Source organism: Peromyscus leucopus, chromosome 20 (assembly GCF_004664715.2).
Source record: "Peromyscus leucopus breed LL Stock chromosome 20, UCI_PerLeu_2.1, whole genome shotgun sequence".
Taxonomy (NCBI): domain Eukaryota; kingdom Metazoa; phylum Chordata; class Mammalia; order Rodentia; family Cricetidae; genus Peromyscus; species Peromyscus leucopus.
The window spans coordinates 6,234,631-6,253,742 of NC_051080.1; the positions used below are offsets into that span (position 1 = coordinate 6,234,631).

At 51.2% G+C, this 19,112-nt stretch overlaps 1 protein-coding gene across 1 annotated transcript in view; it reads left to right on the top strand.

The window, feature by feature from the left end:
* Positions 1 to 687: 687 nt before the first annotated feature.
* The window catches only part of Vdr (vitamin D receptor), a 44,827-nt gene continuing 26,402 nt past the window's right edge, over positions 688 to 19,112 (top strand). Inside the window, exons 1-3 of the mRNA XM_028891931.2 lie at positions 688 to 750; positions 9,067 to 9,143; positions 12,005 to 12,152. Coding sequence (XP_028747764.1) covers positions 740 to 750; positions 9,067 to 9,143; positions 12,005 to 12,152 — 236 coding nt within the window. The 5' untranslated portion in view covers positions 688 to 739. The remainder of the gene's footprint in view (positions 751 to 9,066; positions 9,144 to 12,004; positions 12,153 to 19,112) is intronic.

Here is a 19,112-nt window from a genome sequence, read left to right on the forward strand (position 1 = left end):
GACCTCTGTGCCTGTGTGTGGTGCTGGGAATTGAACCTGGGCCTTGGTGATCTACCGTGAGCTACGCTCCCAACCCTGCTCTTCACTTGGTTCTCCCAGGCTGGACTTGGTGCTCCTAGGTGCCAGCAGAGAGCTGATCATGTGTCTCAAATCCTTAAATGTGCCGTTCTTAGCTTCTGCCTTCTTCCTGAATGTATTCCTCCTCCTCCCCTTCAATACCTGGGAGAATCATAGTAAAGTCACAGCCAACGTTTCTGTGGAGTGTGACAGTTTCTGTAACACATTTGGAAATGTTTTATCTCAGCTGACTCAACAGTCGTGTGGGATGTGTATAGTTTGCTCCAGGCTCATTGGAGGGGTGGTACTGTTCCTCTTCCCATTCATAGAGATCAGGGGCTGTGCATGAAGACTTACCACCCCTGGCTCCCGCGAGATCTGACCTTCACGTCCCACCTTGGGTCCACGGGTGGTGGCAGGTGGCAGCAGGTGGTGATAGACAGTAGTGACTGGGTGTCTCTCTTCTTCAAAGCCTGGCTCTGGGGAGGGGGGGAGTGGGCAGTGGGCCTGTCACTGTGGAAGGACCTAAGAGGATGGTGGCCCGTGGCCAGCTTCCACCCCCCTGCTCCCTGTCACCGTGAGCTATTATTCCAAAAGCTAGGCAGAAAATAGCTCACTCAAGAGAATTATTTTTGTCTCTGTTAAACTTCAATCCAGGGCTCCTGAGGAACCGGCTACGGAGATGTTTTTCAGGTCAGGAGGAGTTCTGGGACATAAGGGGAAGTGGTGGGTGGAGGGGCCGTCACCTCTACTCCCAGGGGCAGGAAGGGCCATGGCCCCTGGCTGCTCAGCTGGCCACAGCTCCAGCTGACACCGTGAAGCCAGCATGGGTAGGGAAGACAGGAATGAGTGAGCCCCGTTGATCATGGTCGCCAGCTCCGCAAAGCCTGACTCCAAGGAACGGCAGGCATGGGGAGGGCCCTAAGCACAGGAGGCTTTCCCTGCAAGCCTTCCATGGAGCCAGGCTCTGAGCTGCCCCTTCACATCCCCTCTCCAGGATAGCTGCTTTGCCTGGCAGTCGGAAGACAAGGGGAGTTCTGTATAGTACAGGGGGTCTAGGGAGGAAGATGGCCACAGGCCACCCTCTGCTTGGGTCCCCGCTTGTAGGCAGCAGGTTGCTGGTCAGGAGAGAGAGAAGCCGTTCCTCTAGAGCCCCACGGATGAACTCCTCCACTGTCCTGAGGCGGCATTTATTAAAAGTTTTGCCATGAGTTAAAACTTCTCCATCTCTCTCTGCCAGGGGTAACAAGGAAAACAAAAAAGAGGATGAGCGCCAGCGGGCAGGAGCTGGGCAATGCGGGCAATGGCTTGGAAAGGCTGACCTTTCCTTCCCCCGTGTGGCCCTGGGGAAGGGCCCTCCAATAATAGCATTTGGCCTGATACGTTGAATTCAAGCATTGTTGTCCTTAGAGCTTCAAGGGTAAGGCGAGGCTTGCGTGTGGGCACCAGTGAGTTTGGACATCTGATCTCAATATGGGTTGACTGATGCCTATGCAGAGATAGAGCTCACCACCCCTGTCCACGGTGTAAGCTGTTTGTGAGCACTGTATGTTTTTGTACCCAGTCCCCTTCCTTAAAGTGACTCCTGGTAACAAAGAAGTGGCGTGTTGCCCAGGAGGGCCAGGGTAGGCTGAGTGGCACAACAAAGGCAGATTTGGAGAGCTGGAAACCGGGTGGTATCTGCTCTTCCTGGGCCCAGCAACCATATCTTGCCACCCTAGACAGCTTGATGAGTGGAAGAAGGGCTGTTGACGTGAGAGCTGCCTTCCATCCACCCTGGTTAAAACTTTTGTTCTTTCCATCTTCTCCTGTGAAAGTTTGGGCTTGTTTTGTTTTGGGGTGTGTGTGTGTGTGTGTGTGTGTGTTGGCCTCCCGAGCTGGGCTCTCTCCTCTGCCTCACCCTTGTACCTCAGTGACTAATGGCTCTATGAGAATTCCCCTATGACTCGGGGTCTATACCACATTCCACGGGGATGAGGCCAGGGGCTCCCCACCACATTTTTGTCCTCTCTTGTGCTTACCCACATCATCTTGTGCTTACACAAGCGGTCCCGTTTGTCATCCATCCCCTGTGGACTGTAAGCGTCAAGAAGGCCTGAGCTACGTCTTGCTCACCATAGGCCTCCAACTTCTAGTTCTGGCTTTGCCTTGGAGTCAGTGCTTAGGGCTAGGCAGAGGTCACCATCAAAGATCAGGTAGCCCCTGGGGAAATAGCTCAGCGGTAGAATGCTTGCCTGGCATGCTCAAGGCTGCAGATTCAGTCCTCGGTACAACCATTAGGTAACAGAAGCCAACATCAATGTCCACCACTGTGAGACTAAGAAGAAATGCTATTGCCCCCCTGCCCTCTAATGGGTCCCCAGAGGGATCTACACAGATCTACACTGAGCAAATCAAAGGTATGGGGAAGTTTTCTAGGGAGATATCATTCTAATCAAAAGCTGGGAAGCAGCTGGTGTTGCTTGGGGTGACTGTTGGTGGCCTCTAAGGCTGAGGTCCTCCTACTTGGCCTAGGCCTTGAGAAGCTTCACGAACACATGGAGACATCTCTCCTCACTAAGGACCCAGAAGATACAGGGAACATCTTATGGTAAATTGGTTCCTCATGGAACTGGACCTTGACAAGCCTGCTTATCTCGGAGAAGCCCAGGGTCCTTCACTGATTCCAATGCAGGCCTCAGAACCTATCCCACCCAGAATGAATGGAGAAGCCAGGGAAGGTCCCACCACAGCCTGGATCAGGTCCTCTTACAGGACCTTCCAGGAGCTGAGGCAGCCAGGGTTGCAGGATGCTACATCTCTCACTACCACCGCCCAGCTCCAGCCCCAACACCTGCCTTCTCCTGTGTTCCTATGGTGGGCAGGAATAGCGTGAAGGCCGCCTGTGTCCTGATAACAGACAGGGGACAACTGTGGGATTGCCATGAGTTCAGTCCCTCTATGAGGACAGAGGCATGAAAGGGGACAGATGCTAGATGATAGGTCAAGGGTTGATAATTAGTGGCAACTGGGAAGCCACAGGCTTTATCTTCCTTATGGAGGGAGTCTAGACATAGAGGCCGGTTTCTCTGCTTACTTGGAGAAAGAGTAAAATGGTCCATTTCCCTCCGCTCCAAGCAGCCAGTGTTTTGCCAGCCATGGTGAATGGATAGAGTGGCTAGCTATGTTTGCGGCCCTGCAAATGTGTGACGTCATGAGCAGTACCTGGGATGGAGAGTTTAGGATGGAACACAGGCTTCCTGCCCTCCCCAGTCTATAACCTTCAGCTTTTCTCACCCTTCTGGCTGATCTAATACATACAGTTCTGTGATGTTGGCTTCCCGGGGGTCTCTTTTGCTCATCACAGTAGCCCCAACATTCAAGTAGTGCCATGTCGCCATTTGTGGATGAGGACCAGGGAAGGACACTGAGGGACAGGGATTGGGTAGTCATCCAGCTAGATTTAGAGGCCGGATGCAAACAAGACATCTAATGCCAAGGACCACCAATGTCTTAGAGCTCACGGGGCCTGGAGTGTTGACCTGTCACTTGATGCAGGTAGAAGCTGAGTGACTAGGAGATGACATTGGCCTCAGGAGGACAAGAAGGAAAAGAAACCTGACCAGGGTCAGCTGGGGCAGGGAGAGGCGGCCTCGGAGCACTCTTTCTGAACTCGAGTGAACCAGCCTCCAGGACTTCTGAAAATATCCCAGCATTAGATGATTCAGCCCAGACAGGGGTGTGGAGGGCACCCAAGGCTGGGCTGGGAGATGTCGTACAGGAAGAGATAGATCCTGTCTACTGGGACTTTTCAAACAGCAAAGCTTAGGGCTGGAGCGATAGCTTAGGGATTAAGAGCACCGACTGTTCTTCCAGAGGACCCAGGTTCAATTCCCAGCACCCACATGGTAGCTCATAACTGTCTGTAACTCCAGTTCCAGGGTAGCTGACATCCTTACACATACATGCAGGCAAAACACCAACACACATTAAATAAAAGTAAAAAATTAAATTAAATTAAAATAAAAAATAAAAAAATTCTACTAAAAGAAAAAAAGCAAAGCTCTATTTAGCTATCAGCTGTATCAGCAGTATCAGGGTTGGATCCTCACAGAAGTCTGAATTTCCCTGTGTTCTTGAGGTTGTCCCAATTTTTATGTCTTAGTCTCCAAGTCACTAGGCAAATAATCCCCTTTGTCCCGCCAACTTTTATGTATACCTGATACCCCTGAGCAATGCCCCATCCTAATATCCTAGGGAGGCCAAGCTAGAGTAGCAAAAGATCAGGTCAGGTGTACCCCACGTCCATCTAAATGCCTTCTAGCTATATTGACTTCCATAGCTCATTGGCTATGAGGGCTGAATCCAAGAGCTGGACATGTAGGACGGGAGTAAGCCTCATCCACCCTTCTGTTTCTCTGTATTTACTGTACAAAAGGGATTGATTTTCAATGGTCTCAACATTATATCAGGGCTTTTGCAGGGACCTTCCCACAACTGCCTTCAAAGAACGAACCCATCCCACGGCTCATTTCTCCCCACCCCACAGTCTCTTCAGGAGCTGCTCAGGCTGGCAAGTAGATTTCTTAGGACTCGGCCAGCGTGGTGGTGAGGAAGCATGCTTTCTTGTGATGTCGCCTCAGATAACTCACTTTCCTTCTGAGAGCCTCGGTTTCCCTAGCCGTCGAACCCGAGAGATTGGCTTTATGTCTTACGGCAGGGCTGGCTACCCCCCCCCCCCCCCCCCCGTGTGCTCCGCCAGCCGCCATGGCTGCCCACGCTTTCCAGCAATGATGGGGCCTCCCCCCCTGTTACCTGGAGAGCAGTAATCAGCCCAGAAATCTTGTTGACAAAGCTGAGGGCAGACTTTCCACTGGAAAAAAAGCAGCTTGCAGGAATAATTGTTGCTGATAAGAAATGGAAATCCATCTGAGCAAGCCATGTGTCTCCTTCCCCATTGCCTAGGGGCTTCTAACTCTGAATTTTGCCCAGCTCTAAGACACTGTTTCTACACCCAAAGGTGACAGAACCATCAACGAAGAGATTCTTGGAAAATGGGAATTTGTAGCCCAGTTTCTATGGCATGACTCTCTACTCCCTGATGCTATAGGGTACCAGTCCATGACTTTTACAGGTTCTCAGAGATGCATATTCCCCAAATGGCTGATTAAGAACCACCTCAAAGGGTAAACTCCTTCCTGTCAACTGCCGGGGCCATCAGCCACTGAATTTACTGTTATTCAGTTAGTGGTTAGATATGTTTAGTAAGCATAATAAATGTGCGTAGTGCTGTAGTGCTGAGGACAGAGAGTCCTGGTTGGGGCACAGACAGCCACATGCAGCCCTCTCCACCCTTGGGAAGGCCATGGAGGCAGACACAGCCTGCGCTTGCGCTCTTCCTTCCTGCCCTGTACAAATCATGAGCATACCTGGGATCAATTAAAAATTAAATGCGTCTCTATTTTCCTTTCGTCTACCCTGCTACCCCATTCACATCATAACATTGTAGATCTTTTTATTTTATGACAATTTGCTAACTGGTGGCAGAAAGAGCTCTCTAATTTGTACAATGATCCCATGTGGCAGCCCCTCCAAACCCCCTCACCCCCGCAAAGACCCTGAGAGAATGGCTTACTGGGCTCATCTGAAAGGAGCTGGGCCAGCACAGCAATTGGAAGCCACACAGCTTCTTTGCATACTGAACTTTCTAAGCAGGGACTCGTTCAAAGAGAGTGGATTGCCAGGAGCGATGGTTCCCTATCAGGAAAACTGATCAGAATATTCTAGAAGGGAACTAAGGCGGTTGGGTCAGGTCGTGATAGGTCACCTTTCAACGCCAAGATGTGGAGGGCAGACAGTGAGGTAGGGGGTTGTTTAGGTGCGGTCTGCTTGTACAGTACATCTTCTCCCCTCCCTCCATTTCACCCTGCACACCACCCCCCTCCTGCCCCAGGGTCTTCTGGGAGATAATGCTGCGATTGCTCTGGACAGAGAAAGTGGGTATAGAGTGGGCATGGTGCCGATGGAAGGAAGGAAGCGGGTCGCCGTGGCTGGCCCTGATATCACTGTGCCTACCTGACCTGCTAAAATGAAGAAAGGGCCAGTGGGAACTTAGAAGGGTCGTACAGCGCTCATCCTGGGCACAGGAAGACGGTAAACATCAAAAAGGAAAAAGAAGTGGTCGTGTGCACACAAGTCCACGGGCAGAGTCTTTGGCAGCTACATAGACCTGCTTACCCCAGAGGAGCCCAGTGAGAGGGTCTCTCTGTGGGTGTGGGTGTTAGGAAGAACTCTCTGCTCTGAGGGGAATGACTTGGTTTCCCGTTTTCTTCTCGAGGGAGCGGGAGCTTTGAGCCAGTGTCAACCATTAAAAAGCCAAGTTTTGGTCACTGTGGTTCCCAAGCTGACTGACGGCCGGCCCCTCTCCTGAGCACCGTTCTCCATTTGAGAGTGCATCAGGGTCGTAGTTCACAGGGCATCAGCCTCAGAAAATGAACGTCTCACCTCAGGCATGTACGTTGGGGCTTATGTAAGGGGTCAGGGGTTAATTTCAGTGACAGCCTCATCATGATGGGACTTTCTCAGAGCTGGAGAAGACCTCAGTGGCCAGCTTCTTTCCAGCTCCAGACCATGCATTCAGCTCGGTCACCCTCAGGACCCCAAGGAGGATCGTGTGTGTGTGTGTGTGTGTGTGTGTGTGTGTGTGTGTGTGTGTGTGTGTGTGTGTGGTGTGCTGACGGAAGATGGCACCTGTGGTTTGAACTGGGCAAGTGGGGGATGAAAGAAGGAGGCAAGGGTTGTGACATGAGTGTCAGGCAGGAACTGTATGATCTCATTTCTCGCTAAGATAAGGTCAGGGCTAGGTCAGGGTCAGGAGTAGGTTGCTCTGTGGACAGCCCCAGCAAAAGCGGTAGGGATGTTCTCTGTGCTCGGAACACGATTGCCGGTGGGTGTGTGGAGACGTGAAGTGTTTTTTTCCACTGGTCCCCATTTTAAGCCTGTGTCTTTGACCCAGTTTCCTATCACCTTGCACTTGGACCCAGAAGCTGACGCTGGCATAATTTCTCCTGAATGGACCATCCAGTGGCTGAATGGATGACAGAGGTCTGTGTGCTGGTCAGAATTTCCCGGCTGAGGGGGGCTGGTATCCGCATCAGTCTTCCGTTATGACCCTGGGTGTTTTTGTTTGTTTGTTTGTTTGTCTGTATCGTCTCCTGCCTTAAAAGACATGAGGGTTATCCAGGGCTTACCGTTGGGGCAATGACTGAGAGAATTTCCCACAGGGAGCGTGGCCGGGTGAGTGGAGACGCCGCTGAGCTCCACACACCATCAGCTTCCCTCGGTTCCCGTCCCCGAGACAGGGATCATGACAATGACTGACTAATAAGGGTGTGGTGAGACTTAAGTGAGTGAGTACTGTGACATCCTGGAGCAGAGCCCAGGACAGCACTAGGTGTCTGCTCTGATGATGTCACTGGGGCTGGGAGGAGTCTGCAGAAGGCACCGTGGGCACTGGCAGCAGCTTGCCCTCGGCTGCCCTTGCTTGGTACCGCCCACTGCCTGGCAAGTCACTCAAGGTGCTCCGAACTTTGGTTTTGGTATCTGTAGAGTGGGTGTGCTCCCTGCCGCGTGGACCACTGTAAGGATTATGTGAAATAAAGTGTGTATCGCTTAGCAGGCCTAGAGTGTGTTAGAAGGTGTCCAGACTCTTCTTTTTTTTTAAGGTGATGGTCTACCTGGATGACCTCTGACCTCTGAAAGTCTTAGGGGTTGAAGACAGGAAAGCCATGGTCCCTCCTTACCCATTGTCCTCATCCCAGCCTTCCTAAGAAGCAGGAAGGAAGCCTAGCCAATCCATATACTGTTGGGCAGTGTGGTCAGCAGGGCCGTGAGCCATGGGGACAGAGGGGACACCTGTCAGGGGGCAAGTGGCCTCTCATTCCCCAGCAGGCCCACTTCCCGCCACTCCCAGCCCGCCGTGGGTCAGCCTTGCTGGGGTCGGATCGGCTCAGCTCCACACCTACCGCTTCTCCTGTGGTTCCCAAGGACCTGGTGGTTCCCAAAGGGGTGGCAGAGGGGTTGGGGGCTAGCAGTTGTAGGGTTGGGTCCAGGTCTTAGAGGCCCCCGGGCTGTTCGCTCCCTGTCACAATGGAACAGAGGTTTCTGAAGAACAGCAGCAATGGGGGCCTGGACCCTGTCCACTTGGGGTTTGGCGTAGGGGCTTCGTCCAGGGTTCAGGTTCCGGCACCGTCAGGTCTCTGTATTTCCACACTTACCTCCTATTAGTATCAGGGAGGAAGCGTGTGTGTGAGCGAGTGTCTGTGTGTCTGTCTTCTGTCTGTCTGTCGTCTGTCTTGTGGGCAGATGTAGGAAGAGTGACATTTCGCCAGCCCCACTTTGGTAACCCGTCATACCACTAAGACCCAGAGTTTGGACCTGGATCAGACCTGCCCCAGACTTTGCATGTCTGGAAAACAGCTAAAAGTGGCCAGAGACATCCGGTGGGACAGCTGTGCATTGCTGGGTTTAACCCCCACAGCACCTTCACATCCACTCCCGCTCTCCACAGACAGGTCACAGACGCCTGCCCGCGAAGGCACCCGGGGTGCACCCAGGCTGCTGTCCCCTCCAGCACTGAGCCACGTTCTAGGACGCCCTATGTTCCATTTCCCAGGGTATCCCCCAAATCTGGAGGGGGGTTCAGCAGAGCATCGGGTCTCGCTCAGACAGGGGAGCACAAGCAAGAGGAGGCCTTGCAGGAATAAGCTGTTTGCGCCCACCCGCTCTCACGGTGGCACTCATGTCCTCCCACTGTTTCAAACCGCTGCCCTCTGCCTTGAGGGGCAGCCGTTCTGACTGTCGCCCGGCTCCCTCCTCTTCACTCCAGCCAGCAACAGCCCTCACGCCTCCTGTTTTTATCTTAGGACCTAACTCCTCGGGCAAGTCTTGTATGGCACATTGGGCTCCTCGAAGGACCGGCTGGGAGATTGAAGATACTTTAGATAAAATGTCTCCTCTTGTTCATTTCAGAGTTCTTTTGGTCGGACATACCTGCGAGACTTCCCGGGAGAGCATCCTTGGGATCTACTCACCCCCTGTTCCTTCAGGTAGGTCTGTCTCCAAGCTCCCTAGCCCTCTCCTGTGTTTAAGGGGCAAGGAGGGGTCATTGAAAAGAAGAAGGCAGAGGGAGGGTGGGAATGCTGCCCCAGCCCTCTGCACCTGTGAGTCCCAAAACAGCAAAATCCATGGCTGAGACTCTCCCGGGTGTGGGGTAGGGTGGGAGCTGGGGCTTCCGGTCAGTGGAGTACTCCCGGTCAGTGGGGTACTCCCGGTCAGTGGGGTACTCCCCCCCGGTCAGTGGGTACTCCCGGTCAGTGGGGTACTCCCAGTCAGTGGGGTACTCCCGGTCAGTGGGGTACTCCTGGTCAGTGGGGTACTCCCCCCGGTCAGTGGGGTACTCCCCCCGGTCAGTGGGGTACTCCCCCCGTCAGTGGGGTACTCCCCCCCGGTCAGTGGGGTACGCCCCCCGGTCAGTGGGGTACTCCCCCCGGTCAGTGGGGTACCACTGTGCTTGATCTTTCCGAGATGCGTGTCCCATCTTCTCTTTCTTTCTCCCTTCTGCCCACCTTGTTCTCTGCCGGTGCCTCCTGGAACTTTTCGCTTCCAGGCCCCTGAGTTCCGAGCCTCCTCCTCTCTCCATCTGGACTCTGGTGAGGCACTGACTTTTTAGCAGTACCTAAGAGCCCCGAACAGAGCTGGGACATCTCTCTGCTCTCCTGAGAGGACCCTGTCCACGCTGTGTCTCTTGCAGCCAGATCTAGCCTTTCTGTCCAGCCTTGGGCAATGGCTTCTAGCCCTGGGCCGGGACACCTCCTGACGTGAAGGCAGTGTATCACAGTGTGCTGTGCCGTGCTGTGGCTCCGAGGCTCCACCTGGCTTCCATCACAGCCTCGTCAGTGAGGTCATGGGATGTGGGACTCACTTTGCTGGACTGAACTGACTAGTATCCCCATCTCCCATTGGAATTCTCTTTTCCCACCAAACCCACAAGGTGTTGGGAGCCTGACTGACCCCAGCTCTGTAACAACATGATGATGAACTGGAGCAGCAGCAGCAGCGTCTCTGACGACCTAGGGTGAAGGAAGTAACATCCTAAACAGTTTCTCCTAATACCCTGTCGTGATCTTGGGCCCTGGGATCCTTACCCACATCGTGGATGTCTGCTATGTTCTAGAAATGCAGAGGAGTCACCTTGGACTCAGGATCGTCCCACAGGCGTGTTCAGCCTTTTGACATTGCAACAGGACACTACCCGCCACAAAGCTCATGCTTGAGAGCCACACAATTCAGTTAAAAGGCTAAAGCAAACCAAACCAAACAAACACACACACACACACACACACACACACACACACGCCTTATAAGTTTACAATTTTGTGTTAAGCTACATTTATAGCTATCATTGGCCATATATAGTGCGTGGGCAACAGGGTGAACCCATCTGCACAGAGATAATGTTGCCAGACATAAGGTACTTTTCCCTTTATCTTTAATTGTTTTGAGATTAGTAAATATTTCAGGGGCTGTTGGGATGATGGCTCAGCACGTAAAGACGCTAGCTGCCAAGCCTGAATCTGGGACCCACATGATGGAAAGAGAAGACAAGCCCTCAAGTTGCCCTCTGACCTCCACAAGTATATAATCACAGCATGTGTGCACCACACACAACCTCCCCACAGAGCCACACAAAATAAATAAGTAAATGTAATTTTAAAAATGTAAAAAGAGGGCCAGGAGGTAGTGGCACACGCCTTTAATCCCAGCACTGGGGAGGCAGAGGCAGACAGATCTGTGAGTTCGATGCCAGCCTGGTCTACCACAGACTGAGTTCCAGGACATCCAAGTCTACGCAGAGAAACCCTGTCTCAAAACCCGCACCCCCAAATCTGACTAGTGAGCTTTGAGATTCCGTGTGCCCAGACCCATGTCTCTCACCTGCTGTACCCGAGTCTGAGGCAGAAGCAGGAGCACACCACCTCATCGCTTTCTCCCTGCTGTCTTCCTCCTGACCCAGGTGACCCACGTGCCTTGGGTCAAAGAGGCCACTCAGGCATGCGATGGCTCTGAGAGGGTTCACAAGAACTAGGAGATTGAGTCCAAGAACATTTTAGGGAGACCCAAGGTGTCCTGGAGTCAACTCGGAGCCTGACTCAGACTAAGAGGCAACAAGCGAAGCCCATGGCCAAATTTACCTAATGGAAGAGAAAGGTCAGCCATTTCTTGAGAAGGGCATATGAGTACCACCATCCTTTGTTCCCCGACTTTCCCTTTTCCTCAAGTGTGAAATCCATGTCTAGATGATAATGCCTACTTATAAAAAAAAAACATCTCCGAAAACAAAATTAGCTAATTGACGATGACTCACATTACTCGGAAGGACAGCCAAAATCACACAAAGTGCATCAGAAACAAAAATAGAAATGGTACCACTAAGGACGTGGGACCCTGAGCTTCCTAACTGCAAGGACCAGGCTCTGGAATAGCAAGACCTTGGGTTTACACACCATTTTGGTCCTCGTTATCTTCTTGGACAGTGGCACTGACCTGTTCATAGCATCTGGGCTGGAGCCTGTGCTGGCGGGGGCAGGGAGCACACATTTGTTCAGATCACTCCCAAAAGTAGACCATCTCTTCTGATGAGGACGTGGGGTACAGAGAGGCCCACTGCCTCCTGAAAAGGAGCCAGAAGGTATAAGAAGCCAGAAGGTATAAGATTTGAATGCAGTGTGACCCTGAGCCTTGTTCTTGTTGTCTTGGTGAAGACAGCCATGCGGCCAGGGCTCCAAGGAACTTCCTCTCTGTACTGCCTCCAGGAAGGGCTCTCAAGGGCCGGGGGCTCTGCTTAGGGTGTCAGCCCCATCTGGCACGGACTCTCACCCTGGCTGTGGCCCGCCTGCTGTTCCTACAGGGATGGAGGCCATGGCCGCCAGCACTTCCCTGCCTGACCCTGGCGACTTTGACCGGAATGTGCCTCGGATCTGTGGAGTATGCGGAGACCGAGCCACGGGCTTCCACTTCAATGCTATGACCTGTGAAGGCTGCAAAGGTTTCTTCAGGTGAGTCCCCTCTCCAGGGGGAAGGGAGAGACAGAAGCAAGCCTGTCCCTCAAGAGGACCCCTGTGCTTCCTGTGCTTTCTGTGGAATGCCGTGGCTCTCCCAATTACTGCAAGCAGCAGGGGGGCTTGGTGAGGGCCTTTTTTCTCCTCAGCACCCCCTCTCAGCTCCACCTCTGACCCCTCAGAAACCGCTTTCCTGAGGTGGAATTTTCTTTTTTTTCTTTTTTTTAAGATTTGTTTATTTATTATGTAGACAGTGTTCTGTCTGCATGTATCCCTGCAGACCAGAAGAGGGCGCTAGATCTCATTACAGATGGTTGTGAGCCACCATGTGGTTGCTGGGAATTGAACTCAGGACCTTTGGAAGAACAGCCAGTGCTCTTAACCTCTGAGCCGTCTCTCCAGCCCCGGATTTGTCTTTTCACCAGCCCTTGGCCTGCTGCTGCACGGAGCCGCATGTCTGCCCTTCAGAGTGAACCCCCTCCTTGCTGAGGATTGCAGCTTCCTCACTCAAAAACCAGGCCCGTCTTTGGGGAAGCCCCAGAATTTGGCCTTTCTGCCTGCCTCTTCCTCCAATCTAAACCCTTGCATGGGACAAAAGAGATCGCCCCCCTCCACGGGTTACTGAGCTGATCTACGCCAGGCTCTTCACCCGTGGCCTGCTTCCCCAGGTGAACCGCGGCGGCCTGCCTGTCAGTCACTGTCAGGGGTTTGCACTAGTCCTGTTAGGTCAGTCAGGGCCAGCGTTTCCTCCAGCACACTTCTCGTGGGAGCCTAAGACTGCAGGCACAGACAGCTTGGGGACAGTACTGAGAAGGTCCACGGATGACCTTACCCAAAGCCAGAGTTAGAGGACAGGGAAAGATGGGGGGGGGGGAAGGATTTGGGGAGCAGGAAGTTTGAAAAATTAGCGTTTGGCATATCTTGGAAAGAGAATAGCCGGGAAGTAACTCTTTGGAAAGGAACTAGTGGCTGCAGGTGGGTGGGTGGAAGAACAGGACGTTGTGAGGAAAGAACAAATCGAGTTGAGAGCTGGGCGGCAAGGTTGGCCTGGCAGAGCCAAGTGGCACGAAGTGGCAAGCTTACCTGGCCCAGGGAGTAAGTGAACCTATGCAGGCCCCTGGTGTGGGACATTCCTCCATCCCAGAGGCTTCTGGCTCACCTACCCTTTACTCAGGAGTCACCAGCAAGTGTTTCATGGCCTGGAGCAATTTTGATCTCTGGACATTAAGGTTTCTGTTGGTGCTAATTGCCTATTTGGCCTGGCGCAGGCTGCCCTCTTGGCTTACTAGAAGACTGCTCCCTAATGAACCCGACCAACAATGTCACTGCCTATATAGTCTTGTAGTCCCATCTGCCAGTCCCCATGGCCACACGAAGCCCACACAGCTGGAGAATGGGCCTTTGGGACCTCAAACCCTTTGTGCCAGGTGCCACCTGGACTCTTCTGCCAGGGCAGCTGGGGTAGTCACCTCCAGAGAGCTAAAGGAGAGTCTGGGTGCACAGTGAGACCAGCCCTGCCATAAAGCTGGTCAGAAGGACATGGACTAAAGTATTGTCCATGCCATCAACTTAATATCCAACCTCACTTTTTTTTTTTTTTTTTTCTCGAGACAAGGCTTCTCTGTGTAGCTTTGCGCCTTTCCTGGAACTCACTCTGTAGCCCAGGCTGGCCTCGAACTCACAGAGATCCGCCTGGCTCTGCCTCCCGAGTGCTGGGATTACAGGTGTGTGCCACCACCGCCCGGCCCTATCAAACCTCACTTAATCATTCTGAGCACCCCTGTGTTTCAGCGAACCCACTGTCCGCTGTTGTGCTAACATCTGACCCCGATGCTGTGGAGTCTTCATCTGAGATTTAATCAGATGATATATCAGAAAAGAGCTTTGGAAAGTATAGAGTAGACCGGGCTGGCCTCGAACTCACAGAGATCCTCCTGCCTCTGCCTCCCGAGTGCTGGGATAAAAGGCATGCGGCACCGCCGCCCGGCAGTGACATATTACTTTTTGGCCACACAGGCCAATGCTGATGCCCTTGGTGGAATTCTGCCCTAGTAAAAGTTCCTGTAGCCATCTCCCAGGACCCCTCCTGGTATGTTTTCTTTCGCTCACTCACTCACCAAATTTGAATGAACACAGAGCCCGGAGCTGCCGGAGTTGGGCCTCTCACTGAAGGTCACTCGTCACTCGTCTATAACCACAGTGTTCCGACAGCCCTTGCAGCTGTTTTGTTCACTGATGGAGCCCCTACCCCAAATCACCTTGCTCTCCCCATCTGCCTTTCCCCCTGCGGCCCAGCTGTGGAAAATGGGGCCCGTAGCTGGCTACCGATTGCTCACGAGATAGTGAAGGTCGGTTTCTCACTGGAGGAACCCTAACTCGGATGCGTTTGTGACGGGCGCTCCCAGAGAGAGACCACTGCGGTTGGTCTTCCTTGGCTCATGCTGACCTGTAAATAAACTCATACACCATACGGTTGAAACTCAGTGTGTATGAGTCCCGCATTCGAAAATGTTCCCAGCTGCTAAAATTCACCAGAATCAATCCTTGCCACCCCTTGGTTGTCAGTGGTGGATGGTGCAGGGCTGTGCCAAGCTGAGTCATCTTGGTGCGCACACTCTCAGAAAAAGCTGAGCAAGGACACCGAGCTGCCTTCGTGTAGCTAGAGTTTTCCTGCCTTGTCCACAGTCAGGACAAATCTCTGTCACCTGCCAGTCCCACAGCCGCTCAGACCCAACCAAGTAAACACAGAGACTTATATTGCTTGCAAACTGTATGGCCGTGGCAGGCTTCTTGCTAGCTGTTCTTATAGCTTAAATTAATCCATTTCTATAAATCTATACCTTGCCACGTGGCTTGTGGCTTACCGGTGTCTTCACATGGTGCTTGTCATGGCGGTGGCTGGCAGTTTCTCTGCCTCACCTTCTGCTTCCCAGAACTCTCCTCTCTCCTTGTTCCACCTACTTCCTGCCTGGCCACTGGCCAATCAGTGTTTTATTTATTGACCAATCAGAGCAGTTTGACATACAGACTGTCCCACAGCACCTTCGCTTCTCACTCTCGCTCTAAACAAGTGTCCTTGTGTTTTTGTCATCTCCCCCCCACCCCCCACCCCCCGGGGTGTTGAACCTTGGACTTGGAAGGCATGCTAGGCAAGTGCTCTACCACTGAGTTCCGTCTCCGGCCACAGTGTCCTTTTAGCAGGCTACCGACTTACTGCTATGTTCTTCTTGTTGTTGTTGTTGTTGTTGACGGTTTTTTTTAAAATTTTTTTTATAGTTATTGGTGGTTTTGTTACTTAAAATGGTTCCTAAGTTTTGTACTAACATGTGTGTACTGTTGAATTCAAGAAGCCATGGTGTGACTTACGGAGAAACCACATGTGTGCGATAAGCTTAATCCCCTCCGTGAGCAACGCAGTTTGTTGGTGGCTCATTGCTAATCAATCAACACTGTATTTCAACCACGAAGACTTTAGAGAGCAAACATCCATAAACCAAGGTGGTGAAAAATGTTGTAACTCAAGGCTCACAGGAACCTGACCCCGTATTTCCCCCAGGAGACAGTTCAGCATTCCGGGCGCCAGTGTCCACAGTGACGTCAGAGGTAGATCACGTGTCCTGCTGTAACCAGAATCGGCTGCATCTACCTCCTTTCTCCTCTCCTTGTGCTCCCAGCACCTTCCTCGATTTCTTTGACTTTTAAATTTCATTTGGGATTTTTTTTCCCAGTTCAGTCCAGTTCAGATAGTTGCTCCAGTACGCCATAGTCACATATCTGGTTATACCCCGAGAGACGGCTAGTACTGTCTCCTTGTCAGACACCACCTCCTTGGGACTACAGAGATGTGTGTGACCAAGCGGCAGCTCTTCAGAAGCTTCCTCTAGCCCATCATGGCAGCTAGGAGGAAGGCTTTTGCCCTGGCCTCAGCTCACAGGCTACTCCCCAAGCCCAGGGACTGGTTGTCCTCTTCAACCATTAGTGTTTGGTTTGGCTTCTAACTACAGAGATAGTTTTGATGAGCCCAGGAGGTCCAAGACTCACTGAAGTCTGAGGGTGATGATGAAGTTTGAAGGGTCATGGTTTAGTTGATCTGTAGTCAGGAGTTAGAGTCCAGCGCTGGCCAGTTCCTCCGATAGACTGTTCCATGTTCTATGTGCTTCTTGCTCTTCTGTAGTACGTGAACATCAAATATAATATTTACAGTGTAAATAAAAGATCTGCAAAGCTAAGTTTGTGGATGTCCACAGCTTCTTGACCACATATGAACAAACAGAGCCCTTGTAAGAAAGGGCCAGAAGGAGAAAATATATACAGCTACCTCATAGGATACATATAAAACGGATAATCTATAGATGGAATTTCTGATCATGAATGGCTCTAAGGTCTGATGTAAAAAGAAAGGCATAAGGACAGAGAAGGATGACCCAGGGACCCTCTGATGAAGAGATCGAGTTGATGAGGTAATTTAAGAGGGGGTGGGAGGTGGGTTGAGGGGGAGGCTGGGAGGCAGGAGGAGGAAAGAGAGGCATCTTTCATTGGTGTGTAAAATGAATGAAAACATTTTCTTAATTAAAAAAAAAAAGCGTGGGTCCTGGAAACTAGATTGAGAAACAGTTCATTGTCGCTTTTTTTTTTTTTTTCCTTCCCCCTATCAATGTCTGTTAACTAAAACATTGAAGGCTGGGGGGTGTAGCTCAGTGGTAGGATGCTTGCACATCTTGTCTGAGGCCCTCGATTGAACCCTGAGACTGTAATCAAACAGACAGACAGGCCGACCCTGTAAAGCCAAGTGCTATCAGTTCCAAGAGAGAAAAAAACAATGTGGAGAAATGTGTTTTCTTTTGCTAGCCCCAAGGTCCTCAGTGGCCTTGTTAATTATGGGTCTTCCAGAGCACAGAGGGTGAAAGGCGGGCTAGTGAGAATCCAGGAACAAGAGAAGTGTTCTGCTTTCAGGAAGATGGCTCGTCTGATATTTATAGTTCTAAGAATTTGTTGCGAAGGAAGCAGAGAAATGGGGAAATGTCCAGCCGATTCAAACACAAAGTATTTAAATGAAGTCCAGTGAAGAGAAAAGATGGGAAGAAAGACCTTCTGGGGCCTTCTGTGGGCACAAGTAGATGGCTCACGGGATAGCCATTGCTGATGAAGAGAACTTTGTTCAGGGCAGCTGCCCTTCTACCCAGGCTATAGGGTGTGGAAGAAAGAGCGTCAGTGTGGTTGTTGATAGACGGCCCAAGAGTCACGTGCTTAGAGAGAGGAGGCCAGAACGTGGAAGGGCAGGGCAGTAGGATTGTCAGGAAAGACAGCTGCAAAGATATAAAAAGATGCATCCATTTCCTTTTGGTTGTTGTTTTTATGTCTGTAGGAACTGGTGTTCTAATCTGAGCTATTTGCATGAATTCACTCTCAGCATACCCTGGGGCTCCTCTCTGTGCATAGGCAAAACAGAGCTGGAGGACCAAGTGGCCAGGCATTACCCCACGCTTCCAACACATCCAGCCAGGGACCACCAATGATCCAATCTTTTTCATCCCCGAGGAGTCCTTTGGACAGCCTTTGCTTCTGCTCCTGGATGCTGGGCAGGCATGTATTTGCTGCTCTATTTTGAAATGAGAGGTGGTAGATTCATGATGAAGAGCTTAGAGTGTCAGAGGGCCAGAGGCTTTGGAATCCAATAGATCTTGATTATATTACATGTCATACTTATGACTATGGGGAAATAAGCAAGCTACTCCACTACGCCTCCTGGAATTGCTTGTAGAATAAAGATAATGTGTATTCCTCACAAGTACTAAGGGTATTGCAGATAAATGTGAAATGCTGGTGTGGTAGACTGCTGTGGGTTGTCTTTCTGTACGCAGTGAATATGTGTTGCTCTGATTGGTTGATAAATAAAGCTTCATTGGCCTATGGCAGGGCAGGATGGAGCCAGGAGGGAAAATCCAAGAGAGATAGTGAAAGGAGAAAAAAAAAGACATCCCACCATCCAGGGAGCAGCATGTAATGGGACGCAGGTAAAGCCATGGAACACGTGGCGACATATAGATTAATAGAAATGGGCTGAGTTTAGTTATAAGAGCTAGCTAGCAAGAAAATTGAGCCATAGGCCATGGCCATACAATTTGTAATTGATATAAGCCTCTGAGTGTTTACTTGGGTCTGAGCAGCTGCAGGACCTGGTGGGACACAGGAATAATAGCTAATGTTGTTCCCTTGTAAGGTCTCACTTTCTGAGGACAGATAACCATGTCCTCTCTGTCTTTACTATGTTGACTTGGATGTGTGTGAATATGTGTGCTCTTAACTGCTGAGCCATCTCTCCAGCCCCTGGATAGATACTTTTAAAAGTATAACTAAACATGTTTTCTAAAAAACCAGTTTGCTGAATGTGGTAACACACACTCGTCACTGTAGCACTTGGGAGATGGAGGCAGGAAGATCAGAAGCTCAAGGCAGACCTCAGCTACAAAGCAAGTTTGAGGCTAGCCTAGGCTGCCTGAGACCCTGTCTCAAAAAAAAAAAAAATCAACAAGACAAAACCTCAAAGAACAACAACAAAAACAACCCCCAAAAACAGATAGTTCAAAAGAATATATAAACAAAATCCAAGTCTCCTACTCAATCCACTTTTTCAGCCCCCATTTCTTTCTGGGAGAGATGAATGCCACCAGCTCCTTCCATTCACTTCTGGGTTCTTTGTATGAAAGTCTGCGTGTCCATGTGCACATGGTCATATGTTAGTGTATGTGCATGCACATGAGAGCACATGTAAATGGATGGCACCATCATTCTGCATCTTTATCTGCTAGAGCCCATTCCCCTTTCAGACTGTCCCCCCTGACTTCCCATGGCCCTGTATTGTGTGGAAGTCCTGTGGCATGGGGAACCTACCCTCTATAACGGGCAACAAGTTTGGTTTTTCACACTCCTGATCTACCCATAGAATAAATCCATAGC